The 24,856-nt window shown below is 43.2% G+C and overlaps 2 protein-coding genes across 3 annotated transcripts; both read right to left on the reverse strand.

Annotated features, from left to right (window-relative positions):
- Window positions 1-252: 252 nt before the first annotated feature.
- LOC131913757 (late cornified envelope protein 1D-like) lies at window positions 253-714 on the reverse strand. The gene is made up of 2 exons (XM_059266544.1): window positions 667-714; window positions 253-606 (listed from the first exon to the last, which is right to left on the reverse strand). The coding sequence occupies exons 1-2, from the start codon at window positions 712-714 to the stop codon at window positions 253-255; spliced, it is 402 nt and encodes a 133-aa protein (XP_059122527.1).
- Window positions 715-12,592: 11,878 nt separating this feature from the next.
- Window positions 12,593-13,471, reverse strand: Kplce (KPRP N-terminal and LCE C-terminal like protein). Of its 2 annotated transcripts, XM_059264851.1 has the most exons (3): window positions 13,363-13,471; window positions 12,751-13,314; window positions 12,593-12,714 (listed from the first exon to the last, which is right to left on the reverse strand). In XM_059264851.1, exons 1-3 carry the CDS (start codon window positions 13,469-13,471, stop codon window positions 12,593-12,595), a joined length of 795 nt encoding a protein of 264 aa, XP_059120834.1. The 2 variants fall into 2 exon arrangements, with proteins under 2 accessions (XP_059120834.1, XP_059120833.1); XM_059264850.1 differs by having other exon boundaries at window positions 12,593-13,314.
- Between the last annotated feature and the right edge of the window lie 11,385 nt (window positions 13,472-24,856).

Here is a 24,856-nt window from a genome sequence, read left to right on the forward strand (position 1 = left end):
AACAATTACCCTTGGGGAGAATGCTGGAGAAAGTAAGCAAGAGACCAAGGAAGACTGGTAGGAAAGATTTTATTTTGAATCACAGCAGGAGGTGTGGCTAGGGGGGACAATTTGAAACTTCACATAAAATTTTATCATCTCAGAGTCCAGAACATGAAAGACAGGAAGAGATGAGATGAATAGCAGGCAGGAGCAGGTCCTCTGAGCATGGTCTCCTCCTTTACTGCTGGTCGGCAATCTTCGAGACCCAGGTCAGCAGCAGCCCCCAGACTGCTGGCTACTACCACTGCTGCCACAGCAGCCACTGCTGCCACCACTGCTGCCACAGCATCCACTGCTGCCACCACTGCTGCCACAGCATCCACTGCTGCCACCACTGCTGCCACAGCATCCACTGCTGCCACCACTGCTGCCACAGCATCCAGAGCTGTGACGATGGCGACGGAGAGATCTGCGGGGCCTGTGGTGGCTCAGGCAGCAGCCACCACCCCCAGAGCTGCAGCAGCCCCCAGAGCTGGAGCCACAGCCTCCCCCAGAGCTGGAGCCACAGCAGCCCCCAGAACCCAGGCTACAGCAGGAAGACACAGGGGGGCACTTGGGAGGACACTTGGGGGGACACTTGGGGGGCAACTTTGGAGTCTGGCACTTGGGAGGGCATTTGGGGGCACACTTGGGAGGGGGCTGGCACTGCTGCTGGCTTTGCTGGCAGGACATTTTTTAGAGGGTGTCTGTAAACCTAAAGAGAAATATAAAAGCCATCAGCACAGGTGTCAAGTAGATATAACCATCCCCTTCCCTTAGATGCTGATTCCAAGACAAGCTATTCCATGAACAAGGTCTATAACTCTAATTGGGGAACTGACACAAAGTGAGATTTGGCTCAGTAAAAGCTCTCTCATATTCCCTTTCCACCAGTGAGTGGTTCCGACCATCTTCTGACATAGTCCTTAACACATATTCCATATAGGATCCCTAGGCTCTGAGACAGAGCTCCTTGGCACTCAGGAATCTCGCTGTGATGGACTTCTCTTTCTTACATGTCAGTGAGACCCTGTCTTCTCTAAGAACATCTCCTTGAAGAGGATTGGAGGGGAAGATGTTAAAGACCCAGACACCAGACGACACCAGACACCCAACTCTCACACCTCTCCTGGTTTTGTTGCACTCTCCCGTTGCCATTTTCCTGCTTGCTTTCCTGTCCCAAACTGAAACAGTTACAGCCCCAGAGCTTGTTTCTCCAGGTATCAGCCAGACCAAGAGAGGTCAGGAGATGTCCCAGGCCTAGGTCAGGATGAGACTGAAGAACCAACCCTTCACCCTAGTCCCCCACACACACCAGAAGGGGGTCTCGTTAAGTTCCCTGTCTTCTTCTACCCTCCTCCCCTCCAGTTAGTTCTGCCCCCTTCCCTCCCCAGCCTTCCTTGTCAAGCACTCACCTGTTCAGCAGAAGGAGCACGTTCTGCACCTGGTAAGGCTGAGGACTGGCGAGCCTGGCATCAGAGCCCTTTTATGCTAGGCCCTCGATCTTCCTAGAGGTGAGACACAGCCTGTGTATGTAGAGCAGCCACTTTCACAGATTGGAATGAGGATGACCCTTCTCGTACTCCCTATTCTGGAACTCTAGGATCTCTCTGGGAGCAGTTCAAGAGGAATCTTCTGAGTTAAAGACTTCAGATATCTGTTCACCAAGTCTATGCAGGCCAGCCATTCCACTTACAAGCATTCATTCACTTACTAATTCAGTAAATAGGGATCATCTCTATTACTTAGGCCCATCATTTTGCAAGATATTAATGACAAAAAGATGACATGATTGCCATGAGGAACTTACAGTCTTAGATCATGAATATACAAGCAATGGTTCACAAGTAAGTGTGTCATGTGATCTAGATCTTTCGTTTGCCTCCTTATAGCTCTACCTATCGGTGGTTTCACAGTCTTTCTAACCATTTGAAAGTAGGATATATTTTAGTCACCCGTGGATTCCACATATATCGTATAGTGCTTGACACAGCAAATTTAGGAAGAGGATTAGCCATCAAGAAAGAGGAAGGCTGATGTTCACGCATCACTGAGACAGAGACTCAGCTAATAGCTCAGCAAACGTTGGGGTTCAGAATCCACTGAGGCAAGACAGAATTCCAGAAAGGTGGAGTGTTGCCTCTACTAATACCAGATAGTAATTCTTGAGATTAATTACCTGAATGTATAACACTCTAGGAATGAGCCTGGGTTGGCAACGTCTGAATCCAAAGGAATCCATGAGATGTAGAGGCTAAAGCTCAAAGAGCCATGGACCTGGTTTCACAGAGCACGGGGAAGAGCTGTCATAAAAAGGGCCTAGGAAAGAAGCAAATATTCATCTTTTGCTTCAGGAGTGAGCTGAAACTTCTTAAGAATTAGCACTGTTGCGTTAGTGAGACTCTCCCAGGAACCTAGTGAACCTGGCTAAGACTCCAAGCAGTAGTGAAGAAGGTCCTTGAACTGGCCTTCCCCCATAATCAGGTCAATGACTACCCTAATTGTCATCATAGAACCTTTATCCAGTAACTGGTGGAAGCAGATGCAAAGATCCACAGCTAAGCAAGGGGTGGAGCTCCTGGAGTTCAATTGAAGAGAGGGAGAAGGGATTCTATGAGCAAAGGGGTCAAGATCATGATGGGGAAACCCACAGAGACAGCTGACCCGAGCTAGTTGGAGCTCACTGACTCTGGACTGACAGTTGGAGAACCTGCATGGGATCAAACTAGGCCCTCTGAATGTGTGTGACAGTTGTGTGGCTTGGGTAGTATGTGGGACCACTGGCAGTGGGACCAGACCACTGGACTAGGAACCCTAGTGTATGAACTTGCTTTTTGGAGCCCACTCCCTATGTAGAGACGCCTTGCTCAGCCTAGATATGGGGGAGGATCTTGATCCTGCCTCAACCTGATGTGCCAGACTTTGTTGACTCCCCCCATGGGAGACCTTACTCTCTCTCAGGAGTGGATGAGGGGGGGTGAGGTAGGGAGAAAATAAGGGTGAGTGGGAGGAATGGAGGGAGGGGGAACTGAGGTTGGTATGTGGAATGGAAAAAGAACTTTTAAAGAAAAAAAAAGTAAAGAAGGAAATGATGACTTTCTGTTAACCCTGTGAAATATAATAATGACCACCCTAGCAAAATACAATAGTGATGTTGCTGTTAATATTATGGGGATAATCAACTGTTTTCTAATAGGATTTAGGCCCCTGCTCCATGGGAGAAAACTCGAGCTTTGTACTACAAATTTGGCCAAAAACCTGTAGCCCCAGGAGTGAACTTATTATTGTGCTGTTGCTTTGCTAAAATGAAATAGAATCAAATTGCTTTCCAAATGCATATCTGTATACCCATAGGTTAGTGTAGCTCTCAGTTATCAGATAAGTGTCTTTGTGTAGTGGACAGCAGTTAATAAAAAGGTTAGCAACTGGATAGCGTGAAGAGAACACATGTTTGTGGAGTGTTCAACTATAAATGGGACATCTATATCACATCTCGCCCTGCAAGGCTCAGGGAACATGCAGAAGAGGGGATGAAAACTGGTAAGAGTCAGAGTTTGTGGAGGACTGCTTCAAGACAGTGTCTTCTGGACATGATAGGGCCATTACACTAACAAGCTCCTGGCAACTGTAGTTACCTGCATATGGCAAATACAAGATCAAGTTGGTTAACATTCCAGCATAGGTGGAGAAAGGGCATGTAATTCCCACTCCTATCTGTGGGACTATTGACAGCTGATGGCTACTAGGGGAGGTGGCTTGGTAGGTTGACCAGGATCTTGTGAATAGCCCCATCCCCATGTGCACTTGGGAATTAATTGGATTCAGTAAACTAATAACACATGAAGTTGGGACGGGGATATGGGGGTTATGTAGAAGAAGTAGGAGGAAGTAATGGAGGTAGATATGATCAGAATACATTATATGCATGTATGGAATTCTCACAGAATAAATAAAAATTGTTTTAAAGGGAAGAGCTGAATGAAAAGAAGAGAAGGTGTTTCAGAATACTAGTTTAAAGGGACAGTTTTCTAGCTAGCAGGGAGGACCCGAGGAAGGATGCACGGATTGCCCAGCGAAGGAGAAATAGATGAGATCTACATGAGTAGATCACCCCTTCATTGGGGGTGAGGGGAGTAATGGAGGGCAAGGGATGGGGGATGAGAACATAGGGGAATGGGAGGTTTGAGCTGGAACAGTGATAGAATGGGAAAGCAGGGAAAGAGATACCATGATAAATGAAGACATCATGTGAATAGGAATAAACAGAGCCCTAGGGAAGTTCCCAGTTTTGGAATAAAGAAAATTCAATTGTCATTGCTGCTTTCCCCAAGACAAGCTGTGCAAATGTAAGTCACACATTTTCCTAAGATGAAGTTTCGTCGTTTTTCCAAAAAATGTGGTTATAATTCTGTTCATCTGCAAAAACAGCATGGCACTGTTGATAAAGCTCTGAGTGTAGGTTCCTAAGTGTGGCTGGGACTCCAAGGTAGCAGCTGCCTCCACAGTTACTAAGAGCTACTACTCTGCAGCTAATTGTTATCATTTCCCATGCTTTGGTATTTAAATAAGTACTATTCTGCCTAGCAAGACTCCCTTACCTCAGAGGGAAACTGATGTGATTAAGAGTGTTGTTTTGTCCTACTTTTCGTGGTGCTTTCAATTAAGACCATTGGCTGATATTTATGATGATAGCAAAAGAATGGGAGTGAGGCATGACTCATTCTAAAGCATGTGTTACAGTATCACGTTAGATGTTTGCAGTATTGGGAGATACTGGAAAACACCCTTATCTTCAAAGATGCATCTACAAAACTTTCCATCTAGAAGTCCAAACAAGTACTTAACACAAGTCAGAAAGTAATAATTATAAAGAAGGTTGTTCTTGAAACCAAGGTGTGACTGTCTGTAGATAAAGACTGCACGGTGAAAATGTAAAAAGATGTATGCAGAAATATGATTATCTAAGTATGTAAAAATGGGGAAAATAAGATGGCAAAAGTTTCTGCATAGTTCAAAGAGCAATTACACCAAATAGTGAAGAGATTATGATATAAAGTGGTATGACGGAGATATATATATATATATATATATATATATATATATATATATATATATATTTCTGATCTTAATGTGAAACAAATGGACCACACCCGAGTTTCAAATTGAATGAGTGATTCTATGGGTTGTATGAATTTAGAGAAGAAAATTATTCTTATGGGCTTGAAAAAAAAACATGTTTTACACTTATAACTAATAGAAATTATGATGGGATTGATATTTATGATGGTTGTATGTTTTAATTTTAATTTTAAAACACTGGATTCAATTCCTAACACTGCATAAAACCTGGCATGGGAGCACCTGCCTGCAATCGAAGCACTTAGGAGCTGGAAGCAGGAAGATCATCTGTAGATCAAGTTCACAGTCATCTTAAACTGCATGAGACTCTGTCAAAAAATGATTTTAAAATACAATTATGGGGCTGGAGAGATGGCTCCGCAGTTAAGAGTGCTTGCTGCTCTGCCAGAGACCTGTAGTTGAGTTCTCAGCTCCCACATGGAGCAAACCACAACTGGCTATAAGTCCAGCTCCAAGGGACTTGATGCCTCTTGCTTTCTGGGGCTCCTGCACTCATATGCACATACCTACCCCTAACACACAAACACATAGTTAACAAAAAATTAAAATACAATTATGACAGAACTGCTCATTGTAGCTAAAGAATTGTGTTTTCCTTGGTGCAATGAGACCTAACATTCTTCATCAGACTTCTCTTCACCTCACTCGGAATTGTGAAGAAGATGTGATTCTCTTAAGATATCTGCAGCCACGAATATCTGTATCAGATGCAAGTATGCAGGGAAGTGGGGAGGGACACAGAGCATTTTACTATCAGTTCACATGGAGGCACCTGTTTCTCAATGAAGATGTGGCTCCACCCAGCAATTAAGAATACAATTTCATTTTCCACAGACTTATTCATTCATAAGCAGACATCTGGGAGGAATAAAATGTTAATAAGTAAATAATATGTCCTGGCTTGCTCATACAGGTTTATAATAGGGGAGAGCACAGGTCTATTGAACCCTGCTTTACAGAGAGGCTGGACCTAGAGGGAGGTGGATAGAGATCTGTATGATAGAGGAAAGAGATAGGTCCTAGGCTTTTCTTCCACATCCATCTGTATCTGGATCAATAGATGGTTGGACTTTTTGCCTTTATGTTTTCCAACCCAGACAGCAGTAATTAATTCAGAGGGCTCTCTAACACTCTGCATGCTGTGTTTCACCTAACCCTTACAGTGACATATATAAAATGATAATTATGATTATTCAGTTTTTGAATATATTAAATATCTTATCTTTGCTGTTTGCTGTGCTAGCTTAACCAAGACACTGACCTCATCAGAGGCAGAAACCATGCATTCTTTATCTCAATGTTCCCCACACACAGCTTGAAGCACACAGCATATGTGTTTTACACATTTGAGTGTTATAAATGCTTTCCAAAGGTGTGAGAACTGAGTGGTAGAGGTCCAGGAACAAATAACAGAGATAACTCCCAAGATGCCAAGATAATGTCTAATTTTGCCTAGGACTTCTAGAAGGGTCTTGGTATATCTCCAGGGCGTGATTCCCTGCTCACAGGTCTTCTGGCAGTTCCACGTGGAGCTAACATGAGACTGGGCCCAGGTATCTCCAAGAACGTCCCTCACTGCCTGCCCTTCTCAGTGCGTGGTGCTGCACACTCTATTGTCCGTTGAGGGATCAGTCTTGGAAGAGAAGAGCTTCATCTGCAGAGCCTTTGAAACACGAAAATGAAAATGAAGGAAGACAAAGAACAGAAGGATGAGAAAGAGAGAAGGACATGGAGAGGAAGGAACCTAGAGGTGAGTCATGTCTATTACTCCTGCCCTGGATCCTGCCTGATCGCATGCCCATCCTCTGATCTGGTTGAATGCAATTACCATCTCAGACTCCCAGTTTTTTCTGCGGTGAACCCAAAGCATTGATGATGTTATTATTTCATTTACTGTTGTGTGTGGCTACTATTTGAGTCAGATAATGGATTTAAAGTCGCTTTCTAATTCAGAATGTGTAGAAGCCAGATTTTACCTTGAAGTTTTTGGTTAGCATCGCTGCCAGTACTTGCCAGTTCTCCCCTGGAGAACTAAAAGGCACAGTGTGAAGACAGGCTGAAAACAAAGATGCTGATTGTTTAATAGGAAGTAGATTCCCACTTATATATACACAGGTTTTCTCCATGTGAGACCCCGGTTTCTGGAACAGAGTACACAGCCAGGCAGTGATGAAAACCAAGGCCCTGAAGTAAAGCTGGCTTAAATTCTGAGCTATTGGTGTGACTTCAGGCCAGTTATTTAGCCTTAAGAAGCTCACCAGGTCACTGTGTCTGCTCCCTGGGTAACATGTGAAGTCCATTCTTCAGTAAGCAGTGCTGCTTGTTTTGAGTGTTCCATTTGAGACACTGTTCTAATGTGAGTACACAGATGGTAAACAGGCACCAAGGACCCAACAGGAAAGGAAAGCAATAAAGAAGCAGATACACTCTGCCAGCATCCAGTAATGAAATCATCATGAAGAGAATAAAGTAAGAAAGAGCAAGAAGAGGAGACAGCACTCAGTCCTGTGGTTGCAGGCCAGGAATGTGATGGAGTGCTTGGTACCATGGCAGGCTCACAAGAGCACTCACCCCCTGTACGAGGAAGCCACAGAAGCTGTCTTTTATGGTGTCACTGAGATCATCAGAGTCAACTTCCCCACAGAACAGACACACAAATAAGAAGAGTCACTATTTTATTTGACAAGGATATATTGAGTGTCATCGAATGTGTGCGTTTGGTGATTTCAAGCAAATAAGGCCTAGATCTCACTTCAGAGTGCTCAGGCTAGTAGGGTAACAGGAATTGGTCTCCTGCAGATCCGCGTGTGCAGGGCACGAGGCTGGCCACGTGTACACACTGCCTACCCATGTGTACTCACTGCCTGCCCTTCTCGGCCCGTGGCGCTGAACATTCTATTCCACCCCCTCTTTTCCCCCGTGCCACAGCCTACCTCAACACCCATCTGTCTCACCAAGCAGATGTGCAAATCAGGTCATGAGTTGCCATCAGCTGGGTGGAGACACAGGAATGACATCTGATGGTGAGATAGTCTTACCAATTTCTGTCTGATGACCTGGTCCAATTCCCCCTTCTTGCCAAGCACTAACTCGACAGCTCCTTCCCCTTTAAGTGATACTTATAGTTATCAACCAGACCTCTGTTCTGTTTCCAGTATCTTAGGAAAATAGTCTCTGTGATCTTTGAGAAAGATTCAGAGAATTAAAAGACAGTCTACTCAAGCTGCAAAGGCCCTGAGTGACTGTCTCCCCCGAAATCACTCATTTTACAGAAAAAGAAACTTAGGTCCATGGATGTGATTTATTCGATGTTACAACAGGAACTTGTGGAAGAGTTGGGATAAGAACAGAAGTGAAAGAGGCTGGAAAATGATTGTTGCAATCAATGTTAAATGATGCAGCTTCATCGTTTACAGCAAAAACTTCAGCTTTACAGCAAAAACATTCTCTCACCAAATACGTTACTACATAACAAAAGATTTCAAAACGTGCTAATGTTTACATGCTTTTTTAGCTGACTATCCTCTTCTTACTCTCTAAGCTGACACTGTATTTATTGGTTGAAGTCCCGGGAGGTAAGCTGTAACTACTGTGTTCCTAAGATATTCTAGGTCACCCTGAACACAGAGGTCATGTTACCTGCCTAGAGTCACAGGGCATCATTCAAATGTAGACCTCACCATAGAACCATCTACTGCTCACTTCAGACAGCTAGTGAGTTCAGACCAACTCTCTCAGTGCTCAGGGAAGAGAATGCTACACACATAATGACCACCACAATGACTGACATGTCGAAGACCCTCAGTTATCTGTTGATGACCATTATTTTTTACTTTTTCCCCTAGGTGTTAAGAATAAACAGATTTGAGGGATTTTTCTTATGGATTCCTTAAAATATTGACCATAGATTTGTGTGTGTAAGACTCAGAAATAAATACATTATATATATATAATGTTTTTATTGATTTGAGGAACTTTGAATCTGTCTATCTACATTAGCTTTACTTGTTACAGATTTTTATAGAATCATTTTTCTGGGATGGGGGTATAAAAAACTATCCTACTCCAGGCAGCGGAGTTGGGAGTCTACTCAGATGACTTTTCTACTCCAGAAATCTGTGGTGAAGTGACTTTTGTGATTCCACACAGAAGCAGCATGGCCTGTCCAAGGAGACACTTCCTACCTCACAGGGATTTGGTTCTATGGTCTGGGTTTGGTGAATCCCAAAACTACTTATTGTTAAGTTCCCAGAATATATTGTAGCAGGAATAGTAGTCAGGAAATCAGAGTTATTTTACATAAGAAATGGAATATGGCAATTTAAGTTATAAATGCAGGCTAGCAATATGATTAGCCTAAAAGTTCCAGGAAACCTAATATTTAGAAGGCTACATTTCTACCCTGCCAGTTTTAGAAACAAGAGTGTCACAGTCCTGAACTAAAGAGGTCCTCCTACCAGAACGTAGTGTCATCTAATGTTGCCACTTACATTTCCAGAATGTCTGTGTTCCTGAAAGTAGGCAAGCTCTGGCTTCTGGCTGTTTGGTCTCCTGAAGTCTGTATAAAACAGGGATCCAGTGTTCGGTTCACTGGGAAGAACTCCTAAATACTCAGTTCAGGTGCCTTGGAAGGCTAGACAACCTGCATTTTCTTTTCTATATGTCCATCTAACACATAGCAGGGCTTTCCTGAAGATGTGGGTTGTGGAAAGAATTTATGTTCTATTCCATCTCGTGTCTTCATGGGGGTTAGGGACTTTACTCTCAAACTGAAAAAACTTTCTTGGATCAAGGGTAACTCATGTAATTCATGCACTTTTCTGAAAGTATGTTACATTTCAATGTAAAACTTGAGAACATCTTTGAGGCTTTAATGAAGAAGGAGGACGAGACAGAAAGAGATTTTAAAGTGAGATATAGGAACCCATAGCCCCCCTCTTGTGTAGCCCAGGCTACATACAAGGTGTAAGCCTGCCAGAACAGCTTATGGAAAAGGCCAATAGCAAGGACCTAGTTAGATAACTTGACTAGATATACAACGGAATATTAGAAGACAACAGTAACAGGATACAACTAGATGCAGTACCCTAAGTGACATTTATCATTCACTCCATTCAGACGGTACATCCACAGAATTTAAAGGGAAAATGGATGGATGGATCGGGAAAGTACAATATTAAGTGAAGTGAGCCAAATTCAGAAAAAACCATAAATTCTCTTTCATATATGGATTCTAGCCTGGTCTGTAATGTATAGATGGGTGGACAGATTGATAGATAGTAATGTAAATGTGAGTAAAGCCTAAACACCAGAAAAGAGGATGCCAGAGCCATGGTTCAGTGGTTAAAAGCACTTGCTCCTCTTGCAGAGGACCCAGGTTTGGTTCCCAGCAACCACATAATAGCAGCTCACAACCATCCACAACTCCAGTTCCAGAGACTTTTTTTTAAGACAGAAAGTTCTATAGAAAAAAAAAAAACCTGTTACCTACTACAAGAAACGGAAAAAGGGAATCTTGCAGAGGACCGGGGTTCAGTTCTTTGCACCCATATGGTGGCTCACAACTGCCTGCAATTCCAGTTCCTGGAGATCCAATTTTTCTTTTGGCTTCTGTGGGCACTACACACACATGTTGTACATAAACTCACCCAGGCACACATACATTCATGTAAATTTAAAAATATTAAGAAAAAGGAAAATATCAGAAATATTGTTTATGCTACATAATTGTTTATGTAGCATAATTATTTACATAATTGTTAAACAACCAATACAGAAAAGCATCACATCATTAACTGCAGAGCAAGAAGTACCCTATTTTCCAGTGTTGCATGTACCACTTGATGGTGCATGAAGAACACAAGATCCTGGGCAAGGTTACTCCTGGCTCTGAGAGGAGCATCCGGTGACTGGAATGCAGGCTTACTGGGGCTGTATGGAGAGATGCCATATGACTTAAGGAGCTTCGGGTCGTTAAGCATCCAAAGACAATAGGGCACTAAAAATACTGAAATAACTTCCTAGCTATATCCCACCATTTCTCTCTCTCTCTCTCCCTATCTATCTATCTGTCTACTATCTGTCTATCTATCTATCTATCTATCTATCTATCTATCTATCTATCTATCTCTTGTGCATTCACCAAATCTATTGTCTCCTATATGCTAGTCCTGTGTGGTTCTTATGACTAGAAGTTACCCTTGGTGTGTTTTGTATGTGCTTGTGTGTGTGTGTGCTCAGGTGAACAAGTTTGCTTGTGGATACCTTTGGAAGCCAGAATTCAGCCTCAAATGTCCCTTGTTGTGGCGTCAACCTTGGTTGTTGTTATAGTTTGTCCGTTTCTTGGGTTTGTTTGTTTGTTGTTGTTGTTTAAAAAGGGTCTCTCACTTACTGGCCTGGGACTCACTGAGTAGACTCAGCTGGCTGACCTCTCCATTATTGGATTGCGATGCAGCATTCATGCCAACATGCCAGACTGTTTTTATGTGAGTTCTGGGGATTGGGCTCATTTTGCATGAGAAGATTTTACCAACTAAGATATCTCTCCTTGACTACTCATCACTGGTTTATTTTTCATGCATACATTTTAGAGTCTTTGGACATAAAAGTCATTCAAAATCCCCCATAACTGAGTGCTAATGAAAATGGGAACCTAGCGTCAGAACTAGGATGCTTGTCAAAGTTCTCCTTCCTCTTGGAGATCTTTCTTACTGTCAGGGCTGACCTAAACATTGACTATCCCCTTCAGGGGAAACCTTGCCTACAGCTTAAGGCCTAAACCCATTGTCCTCAAGAAGAAACCCCTAATAAATGAGAAAATGTTAATACACAAAGCCCACCAGTATCAAACTACTTTCACAGTAGCAGTACTATCCTATGATGCTCCTAAGATTTGATTATGAAAGCCCTCCAGCATCAGGAAGAGAAAGTCAAAGGTTTCATAACAACGACCAAAGACACGCCCCCTTGAGGGCCTGTGGCCAAATCCCTGCAGATTAATCAGAAGAAAGGAAAGAAGCAGACCTCAAACCCAGAGTCTACAGACTCACTCCCTAACCCCAATGAAACTATTCACAGCGTTCTAGAATGTGTGTGGATCCCAGACTGGGAGTCCATCAGCTTAATCTACGTGTGCTGTTCTTTTGGAGCTTTTATCTAGTAGCTGAAAATCAGGAGCAAGAAAAGGAGCATGAGAGTCTCTAACGAGAAACATGAACGCCAAGCAAAGAAGTCAACAGGAGCCACTGTGCTTGCATTCGGAACTTTATTCATGCCACAGTTTTGGGGTTATGCTAACTCTGGCAGGATGCCTTGAGAAAGGGGCAAAGTAAGGAAGACCAGGGAAGCTGACAGAGGCGGGGGAGGGGGGGATGGGTGGGGTCAGAAGACATAGCAGGAGGCAAATTTTGGAAGCAGGGCTGTCTTTTTGTATTTAACAACAGCAATCATCCCCGTTGTCACAGCATGCAGGACCTCGGGACCTCATGGGAATAATTCCCAAACAGCAGCACCCAGAACCACAGCCACAGCCTCCACAGCCTCCGGAGCCGCAACCTCCAGAGCCGCAGCCTCCAGAGCTGCAACTTCCACAACCTCCAGAACTGCAGCACCCAGAATCCTCACAGCAGCTAGAAGATCCTGTGTTCCATCCTTGGGGCCGCTGGACCCAGCGTCTCAGAGGACTCACCCCAAAGGTCCGGGGAGCCAAACAGCAGTAACTCATGGAACAAGGAGCAGAGCATGGGTCAGGGACACCGCCCTGAGAACCTGAGCCACTTGAAGCAGCCTGAGTGTAGTAAGTCTGGCTAGGAGCTGGATACTGGACATAATATGTCTGAGCCTGGCAGGGAGCTGGACATTTGACACAGGTCGTCTGGCATGGGGCTGGACACTTCACATAGGTCGTCTGGCATGGGGGTGGGCACTTCACATAGGTCGTCTGGCATGGGGGTGGGCACTTCACATAAGTAGTCTGGCATGGAGCTGGGCATTTCACGTATGTCTGGCAGGGAGCTGGGCATTTCACATAGGTTTTGGTCTGGCATGGAACTTGATATCTCACATAAGTTTGAGCGGGAACTGGAGCTGAGTATCTCACGATGGTTTGAGGCTGGCAAGGGGCAGGTCCCGGAGCATAAACAGTTTGGGCCTGGCCTGAAGCTTGACCTGAAACCTGGCCTGAAACTTGGCCTGAAGCTTGGCCTGAAACCTGGCCCTTTCCAAAGGCACCATTGCCACCTTGCCCAGCTCCAAGTCCCGAACCCTTCACACAAGATGGAAGAAACTGCGGCTGCTTCTGCTGGTCACACATCCTGCTGTGATTTTGAAAATTCTGAAAAGAAAAGATTTATCAAAACTGCAATGCTAGAAAGATTTCCAGAAAATTTTTCAATGCATCCACCTGGAGGGTGATCTGAAAAGGTCTCCTCTTTGAGGTGGTTAACCCCCAGAGGCTGTCCGTCCAGCAGTAAGGTAAGTGGGCAGTCAAGGATTTTAGATTCACTTCTTGCACCTTTAACTGGCTGAGTGGCTTCAGACTCGTCACCATTCACCCCGAGACTATTTCCACACTAGGAAACAGAGGGCTTGAAACAGCAATTACATTTCTACCAAACTCTCCACGTTTTCCCTCTTTACTTCAGTGTCTACATTGTGGATCAGTCTTGCATTACTCTTCAACCAGTTTACCCTCCACCACTACTTCCTTCATGGTGAGCATTCCTTCTTATTCCTTCCAATCCGGGAAGTCCCCGGGGAGGGCAGATGTATGTGCCTGAGCTAACCTGAGTCTTAATCTGAAGCCGACAGAGAAAACTCAGGCTCAAGACTTAGTCTCTACCGTTTGCCATTGGAACACTTGTGTATTAGTTCACTTTGTTAGTAAGTAGAACCGAGAAAAGATGGCATAAATGCCCCCAGAGGAACCCAGTTCTCGGAAATCCCTGTCCACGTAAAACTGCCCCCTCCCCTCTCAGCCTAAGTCTCAGCTTTCCACATCAGTGGCATCCTCCTTCTTCATAGATGTCCTCAGCGTCTAGTCCTTGCTCATTCTTTATTCCAGAGTACTCCACCCCCATCTCCACCTTGACTCCATTTCTTGCCAAGTCCCTATCTCAAGTAATAAGACTTACCTTCCTTCCTGGCAGGAGCAACACTGGAAGAAGCCAAGGCTCTGAGGACCTGGCATTTGGTGAGACTTTTTATAGGGTGGCAATGAAGCAATTTGATGCCATTTAAATGAAGCACCTGAGATCACGAGGGCAAGGGCTGGTGTTGCATTGGTGAGATTCCTCCCCAGTATGTCTGGCTGTTCAGTCAGAGGCAGAGCATGTCTCTACTTGACACTGAATTTTCCTAAATGTGAGATAAATGGCCACCTTCTTCATGAAACAAGTCTTCTTTTCCTAGAAGTCATGAGTCATTCCTGTGCAATCTCACCCTAGTGTAGGGTCGTTTGAGACTCTCAATATTTCATACACTGGGCTAAAAGCTACTCTATGTCCTTCCAACCTGACTTTTACATTCCTTCTGGGGACTTTGGTGGTGGTTTCTTGCTGGTCTGGGTTGTTGGGGGGAAAGACTTTGCCATGGTAGTCTCTGGCTCAGGATAACAGGAAGAGCACCAAGAACTTATTTATTCCATGGGCCATAGGTTATTCAAAGTTAATTTGGGAACTGGATGGGTGCTATATGATCTCAAACCCCAGAGGTTAGGTCTGCATTGGCTCATCATAGCTTCTCCTGTTCTTCAACTTATCTTCCTGGGCCTCACTCCCAAGAGCAGATTCTAGGAACCTAGGATTGGAGGAATTCCAGCCAAGTGAATGTGAGTGATGACAATGATAAAAAATCTATTGTTTAGTTAAATATTTCTATGTGCCAAGATGTTTATGAGGCAGATGTATGCAACAGAGGCCTGAAGGATAGAGGGGGGTCATGAAGCATCCAAAACGAGTAAGTGGGCAAGCCAGAATTCAAGTGCAACCAGTCTGCTGTCGTAGGCATGATCTTTATCACTGCCAGATAGTAGCTTTCATGATTGAATTGTCTTTGAACAGCAGCCACATTTCCTTTCCTCAGTAAAGTAGATGTAGAAAGAAACAGAGGAATAGTATCTCCAGCATTATTGAACATTGTCCCAGTCTGTGTCTGTGCTTAATCTTCCTCATAACTCTATGAGGTAGGCTTTGGAGAAAAATAAGACCCAGGGGTCAAAGCATCTCACCATAGTCACCATTATCAGTTCATAACAGAGCACCATCAGAACTCAGACCCATCCAATTCCATAGTCCATGCCCTTCTCACTGAGCCTTGAGGGAAGTGGGTGGTATCTGCTACAGGAGGCTATCAAGCCTGTGCCTGGAATTGGTTTCAAATGCCACTTCTTCAGATCACCCAGTCAAGGATTCCTAAGGTCACTGTGGCCTCTTAGGTGGAAGGTGGTTTTAAGTTGGCTCCGAATAGATCCTCAGTTCCCCAGAATCCATAAACTCTTTCCTAGTGAAAATCAACTACCACTAGTTCACTGACCCTGCCACTCCCCACTCAGGTCTTACAGGCCTGAAAAGTGTCCTGGCTCTTCTTAGCTTCTCCTGTCCCCATGTAGGCTTGTCACACTGTGTAGCATCCCTGTGAAGCCCATTGACTGTCAGGAGGAAGGAAATGTAAAAGAGATTATTGGCCCAGGCCATTATAGTCCTCAGTTGTTTCCTGGAAGCGATGTTTCATGGAAAGGAGAAAGAAGTGATGTCTTAGGGGGTGGGGTGGGGAGGTGTTAAACTCTTCACATAAATAACTTGTCAGTTTAGTCTTTGCAATAATGGCTCAAATAAAAGAGAAATACCCATAGACAACTGTGAAAAATCTCTTAGCTAAAACTAATCGAGCTACAATTTAAAACCAGGCATGAAATACCTCAGAGCCTATGATGTCTCCTCACCATGCTGCTTCTGAGTGGGGTCCACCTGCTCAGTTGTACAACCCCCTACATTGCATGTGGTGCCAGAGTCCAGCTCCAGCAGGGTTCTGGAACATAGGGCGGAGATGTGGAGTTGGTGAGAACAAAGACATCGACCACCAGTTGTCTTTCAAGAAAGTGGCCCCGAGTAGCTCAAGCTGTCCTTATTTATACAAGTTCTAAAGCATCCAAGCATGGGCAGTTTCATTTCTCTTTGATCCTTACCCAAGACTCACGACATTTACCCATGTTAGATTCTTTTCCTTCTCTCCACTCCCTTATCGTCATTAATTAACCTTTACCTCATATCTAATCATTCATTAACCTTTACCTAGGCATAAATTGACCTTTACCTTGCATCTAAGCCTGAATTTTATATTGCAAGCCAAATGATTATATCTAGCCAGGATCCTCCTATTCATATTGTGCCCAGGCTGGCAGCAGACATGTGGTTAAAAAAATGAAAGACATTCAAGCCCTATAGTTAGTCTTTAAAGGTATGGTGTGTTCATATTTTTGCAGTCAGCAGAGGGTATGATACCATTCCTAGGATAATATTTTCCAGGTGAAGGTCTTAATAATTTCTAAATGGTCTACATATCACTTTTATGGGAGCAGCAGTTTTACGATATGGTCCTATTCTTTTTTATACATTCTCAGAATGGTAATGATGGATACCTAACTCTTAACTGTTGGGACCAAGTTTCTATTCTTCCTGGCAGTTTCTCCATGTACTTTTGCTTGCAAGGGAACTGGGAATTTTAACTGAAAAAAATATCTAAGCATTCATGTCCTGGCACCCAAGAGATGTCTGACCTTTCATGTCCTTTATCTTTTCCTTATATGTTCCCATAATTTTTTTAATACTATCTCTTAAGAAACCATCTCCTAAACTCCTGGAATGTAGTTACTTCTCTACAGTTAAGTAAGCAAGAAAAATTAACCTTAATGACTTCCTCCTGCTTATCAGGGTGACAGCAGAGGCATCCACGGTTAGCTTGGGGGAACAGACTAAACCAGAACAGATAAAAACCAGAGTTATCATCAGTAAACTGCAAAGAGGGCTTAATTCCCCTGTGGAAACTTTAGAAACTTAACAAACACTCACCCGAGGGGCACTTGCTCCGCATAAACTCAGTCACAATCTGACTGATAAAGTGAAACTAAAAATTACCGTAAGGGAGGGTAGTGGTGGGGTGTGGGGGTGCGGGAGGAGGGAGGACGGGAATCTGTGGCTGATATGTAAAATTAAATTAATTATAAAATTAAAAAAAAAAAGAGTAAACACAGGGAAGTCAGTCCTGAAGCACATCTGCTCCCTAGGAGCAGCACTGGGGTCCTCAGTATCTTTTTCACAGGTCCTTGCCAAGCAGAATCTCCAAAGGCCTTGCCATGAAGAGCTCCATTTGCAAAACACTCATGTGCCATTCCAGGAGGTTACAGCATGGCTTCTGCCAATGTAGCATGGGGTAGCACTAAACAATGGCAATGACTTAGAAGGCCACCAGTTTCAGAACATGGCCACAGAACAGGACAGAGAATTTTCAGGACACAGTTGAAGAAAACTGACTTCTTGTCCTACAATTCTTAAGCACCTCTGGCTATTCTGGACTGTCGTTTAAGGGTCTGTTCTACATACAAAATGTATGTTCCCACAGCCTAGCTGCCTGGGGAGTTGTTTACACTAGTTTGCGATTCTCAGGAGTTGGTAAGTATGATTGATCACCGTATCTCATCTTAGGACCTGGGAAATATTAGCCAAACAAGTGAAATGAATGAGTGAATGAGTGGGTATTTTTTACAGTGAGGGCACAGACCAGATTAATTTCCCTCCTCCTGTGGTTAAAGTGATCCTGCTCTGCTGTTAGCCAATCTGTGTGTCTCGAGCTCTGATTGGCTCACTTCCTGCTCTGTGGGGTGAGGTTCTCACTAATGGTTTTGACATCTTCAAGGAACACCAACATCACTGGTGAGAGATACTGCATCCATGTGCCATGCGGACAGGTGGGAGGGCTGTGCTCCACCCACTTTGTAGTCTGGAAGGCAAAGCTGGAAGAGTCAGAAGATAGGTGTCAGTGTCAAGATGAGTCATGAGGACATCCCAAAAGTTTCCAGAGCCTCCGCCCATTTATCCCTTTGGCAGCTTATAGGATCATGGACTTGTGGGCTTACACATTAACAGTCCAATGGACTCACATGGGAGTAAGTAGGAAGAATCATCTCTGAGAGATGAATGGGTCTAAAACAAGTCATCGGATCTGACCTCTGGTCCTGTTCTATGTAGAAAGTCCTGGTGGGTTTTTTAAGCTCTTTGGAATCTCTTGGTTAGCGTGATTCATAATTTCCCAGCTGAATAGTCAGGAACTACATATTAGATTATCAGTTCATCTCCATCATCTATGAATCCTCACCAGTTCATCTCCTTATAGCACCAGCATCTACGAATCCTCATCATCCAGACAGTAACCTTGAGACTGGAGTGCTGTGGGATGTTCTGTATGTTAAATGTGTTGCTCTGATTGGTTAATAAATGAAACACTGATTGGCCAGTAGCCAGGCAGGAAGTATAGGTGGGACAAGGAGAGTGGAGAATTCTGGGAAGTGGAAGGCTGAGGAGAGAGATGCTGCCAGCCTCGGCCATGAGAAGATGTTAAGATACCAGTAAGCCACGAGCCACGTGGCAACTTATAGATTAATAGAAATGGGTTGATTTAAGATATAAGAATAGTTAGCAAGAAGCCTGCCAAAGCCATACAGTTTATAAGTAATATAAGCGTCTGAGTGATTATTTTGTAAGTGGGCTGTGGGACTGCAGGGGCTTGGCGGAAGCTGGAGAGAAAAACTTCAGCTACACTGGAGCAGGTGGACAGTATGAGGAATAACACAATTCTTTCCATTTGTATTAACTGTATCTCAGAAAGGGACTGTCACACCAACCTCTGGCCACAGCACCCGTTGATCCTCACCTTTTCCCCCGCCCAATACATTGCTCTGGCATCTGCAGGACCAGAGTTTCAAATACTGTTCTATATGCTATTCATACCACGGCTGCTGGTGAGGGGCACATCCTGAGCCATCAGAGCTCCTTAGCAAGTTCTAAGGCTACAGAAGAGTGTGAGTGGTGGTTGCCCTGTCCCTGATGGTTCCAGATTTCCAACTAAGCCTCAGACTGCTTTGGATCCATCCGCCCTTCCAAACCTTTCATAATCAACACACTGTGCCAGACCTCTATTTCAAATAGTTAGAGTGGTCTGTTCACATGGCAAGGCACTGGCATCCTGAAGCACCTCTATTGTCTAGGTAATACAGAGCACACTCCAGCCAGGAAAAAGATAAACACATTTGATAAGTGAAGGAAATAAATATGTCATTTCAGCTGGTGGCAAGTGGAGGAGCAACAATAAGCCAGGTTTATTGGGGTGGCTTTCTAGGAAAGCCCAGGGGAGCCACTCAGATGCCCATCTCAGTTCTCACCTTCCCGCAGTGAATTCTTTTGAGGTTCCTGCACAACTACAAAGTATAGGCAGGTCTGCAAGTTCAGATCTATCATAACCAATGTTTCTGCCTCTGGAGACCTTATGAGGTATGAGTATGAGTTACTCCTCCCATTACTCTGACAACGTTCCTTACCAAAGCAACTTATGGAAGGAAAGGTTAATGCTGTTCATTGTAATGGCGAAAGGATGGCAGCAGGAGTTCATGCAACTGCTCACATTGTGTCTGCAGTGAGCAAGCAGAAGAGAAATGAATCCTGGTGCTCGGCTTGCTTTCTCTATGACGCCCCCCTTTTCTTTTCATCTGAGACCCCAGGCATGATGATGCTACCCACATTCAGGGTGGGTCATTGTTCTGTAGTTACACCTTTCTGTAAACACCTCATGGGCACAACGAGATGTTTCCATGGTTGGTCTAAATCCAATCAGGTTGACGATGAAGAACAACTATCTCAGAGTAGGAAGTCTGCAGCACTCCCTGACCAAGATCTCCTTGCAGTTAGGAGGGAGGGCGAAGGGGCGGGGCAACACTTCCACAGATCCCAAATTTGACCAGCAGATGACTGTAAATAGAATTGTTTAAAGACTGCCTGGATCACAGTAGTCCTTTAACTAGCCCTTGGGTGTAAAATACAAGTAACAAGAGAAGCTGTCAAGATCCAGAAGTTTCCCACTTGCTTCCCAGGTGGACATGGGCTGCTCTATTAATTTCTTATTTCATAGCACATATTAATTGTACAAAGTAAGGAGTTTCATTATGAATATCCATATGATATGCTTTGGTCATCTTTACCCCTTGATTACTCTTTCTTATCCCCTTCTGCTTCCTACTTCCTTTCCATGTTCCTAAGAGCCCCTTGACTCCCAAGTCCTTTCCACCCCCTACAGTCTATGCAAACAGAAAACATGGCACATGCCTTTGTGGGATCAGCTTCCTTCGCTTAACATGCTGCATTGCATAGATGTGCAATTTCATTCATTTCCCTGAAAACAACACGATTTCATTCTTCTTTATGGCTGAGGAAAATCCCATTGTGTGTCCATGCCGCATTTCCTTTATCCATTCATCCTCTTGTGAACCATAGCCTGATTTTATAACTTTGCTTGTATGGACAGTGCAGTGGTAAACATGAGTCTGAGTGTGTCTCCATGGCAACCTGACTGATTCTTTGGGGGTACATGCCCAGGGATGGCATGCCCAGGTTATATGGTAGTTCTCTTTTTAATGCCGGAGAAAGTTCCATGCTAATTTCTATAGTGGATACCAATTTACGTTCCCACCAATAGTGAATAAGAGGGTTTCCCCCTGCTGCATTATTGCTAATATTTGGTAGAGTTTAATCGGTTTGTCAGTTTGCTTTCTTTATGATAGCCACACTGACTAGGATGACTAAGGTGAAAATTAATACAACTCTAAATTTATTTTCCTGACATAACTATATGGCAGAAATTTTTGGTCATTTGCACTTGATTGGGAAAGTATCTGCTTGGTTCAATGGCCTATTTATTGTTTGGATTATTTGCTCTTGTGTTGTCAATTTTTTTATTTCTTTATATATATAACATATATTTATATATATAACATATATATATTAGTTATCAATTTTAAAGATAAGTTCAGGGCCAGCAAGTTGGCTCAGTGTGAAAAAGCACTTTCTGTACAAACCTAGTACATTCAATACCTAGAACCCACAGAGAAAGGAAAGAACAACCTCCCACATGTTATTCTCTGACCTCCACACATGTGCATGTGTGTGAGTGCACACAAACAGTGAATAAAACTAATTAACTTAAAAACAAATAAATTCACTTGGATTCTAGCTTACCTTATTAGTTGTTTTCACAAATATTGGAAATTTTTAGATTTTTCTATAAACATGTTAAAAATTAATTAATGGTTAGCTGGTTAATTTATCTGGAGTCCAGGCAAAATGATGTCTATATTTCTACCCAAGGAAGAAGTTGGGATTTAGATAAAAGAATAAATGTGCTATTTAAAAAACAGTAAAATTGAGCCTTGACAGCAAATAGACTAATGCAAATTGTGTAACTTGGAATGTTTTCAATAATCTGATGAATATATAGAATGACTTAGTCAAGCGGAATACAAATCCAAAGCACACAGATGGTGATCAGAGCTGAGAAGCAAGTGTTCCGTGCTTTTTCAATTGACTGTGGTCTACACCAATTCAGAGGGAAAAGGAAGTCAAACACCAGGCTTCAACTGTCCTTCTCCCTTCAAATCTTCAATTCTGAAACTCAGTGTTTCTCATGGTCCAGAGCGGCAGCCACAGTCCCCAGATTGATGGCCAGTGGTACTGCTGTTGCCTAGAAACCCTGGCTGCCCCCACTACCACAGCAGCCAAGCTCTAATGTGGGTGACAAGGAATCAGTGGAGCCTGTGGTGCCTCAGGCAACAGCTGCCATCCACAAAGCTGAAGTAGATTCCAGAGATGACATCATAGCCATTCTCAAAACCAAGACTATAGCAGAAAAAGAAGTGGTTGGCATGGGGCTGAATATTTGGGGGACAAGTAGGGAGTGGACCACTTGGGAGAGGTTGGCACGGCTGCTGAATTTTATGACAAGACATCTTGGTAGGGTAAGCTTGAATGACAATATAAAAATATACAGAAACTCATGTATCCAAACTTGTATCTGGAACTATGCAAATTTTTACTGTTTAAAAATTCTTCCCCAAGGTTATAGAGAAGTCATACCTAAAGTATGTGCATCTATAGAAACCCGTAAGGCAAGGAACATGTCTCCTTTACTCTTGTGTCTCTAGATACTTCTATGGTTCTTGGTGTTTGTTAGGCCACTGATAGATGACTGCATAACTAATGAATCAAGCTAATATAAAATGTCCCCTGCCCTTTCAAAGACACACTAAGCACATTTTAATACTACCTACATGGGGTTGTTTTGGTATGGAATTCAGAAATCGGTAAAAAATCATATATGAATTTGAGATCTGCATAATCAGAGAAAAGTTTCTTTTCAAGCAGTAAGCTCAGCAGACCCTTCACTGTCATAGCAACAGCAATCTCAGATCCCTAACACCTTCCCATTGAATCACAGCAAAGACCCTTCCCAAACTGGTTCATGCTTTATTCATTGCTCCTGACCTGTCCTTAACCAATGTACTGTCCTCCTTCTCCACAAGCCACCACACTGTGATTACTACTCATGGTGCACACACATTGATAATTGTTTATCTGTAGTGGGTATTCACTCTGCCCATGACCTTGGGCTAGCTGGCCTGATAGAGGCAATGCTTCTTGCCTGCCTATGTGACCTTTTAAAAGGAAAGTGGGAGGGAGTTGGGCGCTCTCTCTTGGATGTGGAAGACTTCCTGGCACAGGGTTGGGTGACCTGGTCTGGAGCTTTTTTTATCTTTCTCTGGGAGATGAAGAGGCAAAGGTGTCCCTTCATTTCGTATAAGTGAGTGTGTGATCTCCATTTCATCCCTTAATAAATAAGTTTTCTTCCCAGAAATCTGTGGATTTCCGCATTATCTGGCCCCCAATGTGATCTGAGCCCCATGGCCTGTGGCTAGTCTGCTTAACATCCGCCTACAGCCTCAGTGGCTGCTGGTGCTTCACGGATAATGAAGCACCAGCATCCACTGAGGAACCCTGTGCCAGGAAGCCTTCCATGTCCAAGAGAGCTCGAGATCCCCTTCTCCTTTCCTTTTAAGAGGTCATGGAGGCAGGCAAGAAGCACCACCTCTATTGGGCCAGCTAGCCTAAGATCATGGGCAGAGTGAATACCCACTACATTTATCTATACAAGATGGTTAGATTTTCAATTAACGTTGTTATGTTTTCAGAAGGCAACAAGTTATTATTTTCCTAACCTGTAGGAATAATTGCATCAATATAATTGGCTATGATGGGCTGCTAAAACAAATATAACATAGATTGGGTGGTTTAATTAGTACAAATTCACTTAGCACATTTCTGTAGTTTGAGAAATCTAAGATCATAGTTTGGGCCAATTTCTTTCTTGATAAGACACCTGTCTTCCTGGTTTATAGATAGATCCCTTCATTTGTGTCTTCACGTGGTATATGGATGGGCAGGGGAGCAGTGTAGATCTGGCTTCTCAGTGCCTTTTTTAGGGCATGAATGCCACTGTGGAGGTTCCATCTTTATAATTTGATATAAACCTACTTTCCTAAGGATACTTATTCAGACATATAACACTGAGAATTACGGCTTTACCATATTAATTTGGGGAACATAAACATTCAGTCTATAGAAAGTGTGAATTGATAGCACTTAATAACTAGAAAAAGATTATTGGGTTGAATTTAATATTATCAACAAACTTGACTTAATTTTACTTAGAATATTTTATACACTAACCTTTGGAACAATCACTAAAATTGTATTTTGTGCTGTGAAGCAAAATTTAACATGTTTAGAAGAATTGAAATTATTCAAAGTATGTTCTCAAACCACATTGGAATTAAACTACCAACCAATAAATAATAGGGGGAAAAAGCACAGATTTACCAACACATACAAAATTATATACTGAAATAGGTATTCTTCCAGTTGGAATAAAATACCCCAATAGAAGCAACTTAAGGAAAGTTTTCTTTTGCTCAGAGTTCAAGCACATCATGGCAGTGAAGTCAAAGCAAATGGAGATGGAAACAGACGTGTACAAGGTGTCCACAGTGAAGAGGAAGAGAGCAATGAACGCTACTGTTCTGCTCAAATGCTCCTCTTTATGCAGACCAGATCCAAGCCCAGCCAATGGTGCTGCCCATGTTGAGGGTGGATCTCCTCACCTCCATTAACATGGAATTATGAATCTCTTGCAGCCATGCTCAGAGGCTAACCTTGTCTACATAACCCCTTGCAGCTGTGCCTAGAGACTTGTCTCCTAGGTGATTCTAGACCCTGCTCAAGAGGATAATAAACACCATCACAATTATTGTGTTATAAAGTGAACTATGAATCAAACAGAAAGTCCCAAGAGCAATTAGAAAACATTTTATTTGAACAAGAAAAGCATATAACACTGGTTTGTAGGAAGCAACTAAATCAGCATATTAAATGTGTATACTCAGAAATACAAAGGTTTCCATAACTGATGTCACCTCTTCTCTCAGCAGCAAAGGAAATAATATCAGACTAACGCAAAAGAAAACAATAGCACTAATAGCAGCAACCAGCTGTGCTGAGAACAGAAAAGTATTAGAAGAAAGTAAATAACACCAAAGCTGATTCTT

Source organism: Peromyscus eremicus, chromosome 6 (genome assembly GCF_949786415.1).
Source record: "Peromyscus eremicus chromosome 6, PerEre_H2_v1, whole genome shotgun sequence".
Lineage (NCBI taxonomy): Eukaryota > Metazoa > Chordata > Mammalia > Rodentia > Cricetidae > Peromyscus > Peromyscus eremicus.

Coding starts and splice junctions, on each gene's coding strand:
- LOC131913757 (XM_059266544.1), bottom strand. CDS start 714: ATGTCCTGCCAGCAAAGCCAGCAGCAGTGCCAGCCCCCTCCCAAGTGT. Junction 607..666: donor GCCAGCCCCCTCCCAAGTGT/GCCCCCAAATGC, acceptor TGTCCCCCCAAG/TGTCCTCCCAAGTGCCCCCC.
- Kplce (XM_059264850.1), bottom strand. CDS start 13,471: ATGTGTGACCAGCAGAAGCAGCCGCAGTTTCTTCCATCTTGTGTGAAG. Junction 13,315..13,362: donor TGGAAAGGGCCAGGTTTCAG/GCCAAGCTTCAG, acceptor GTCAAGCTTCAG/GCCAGGCCCAAACTGTTTAT.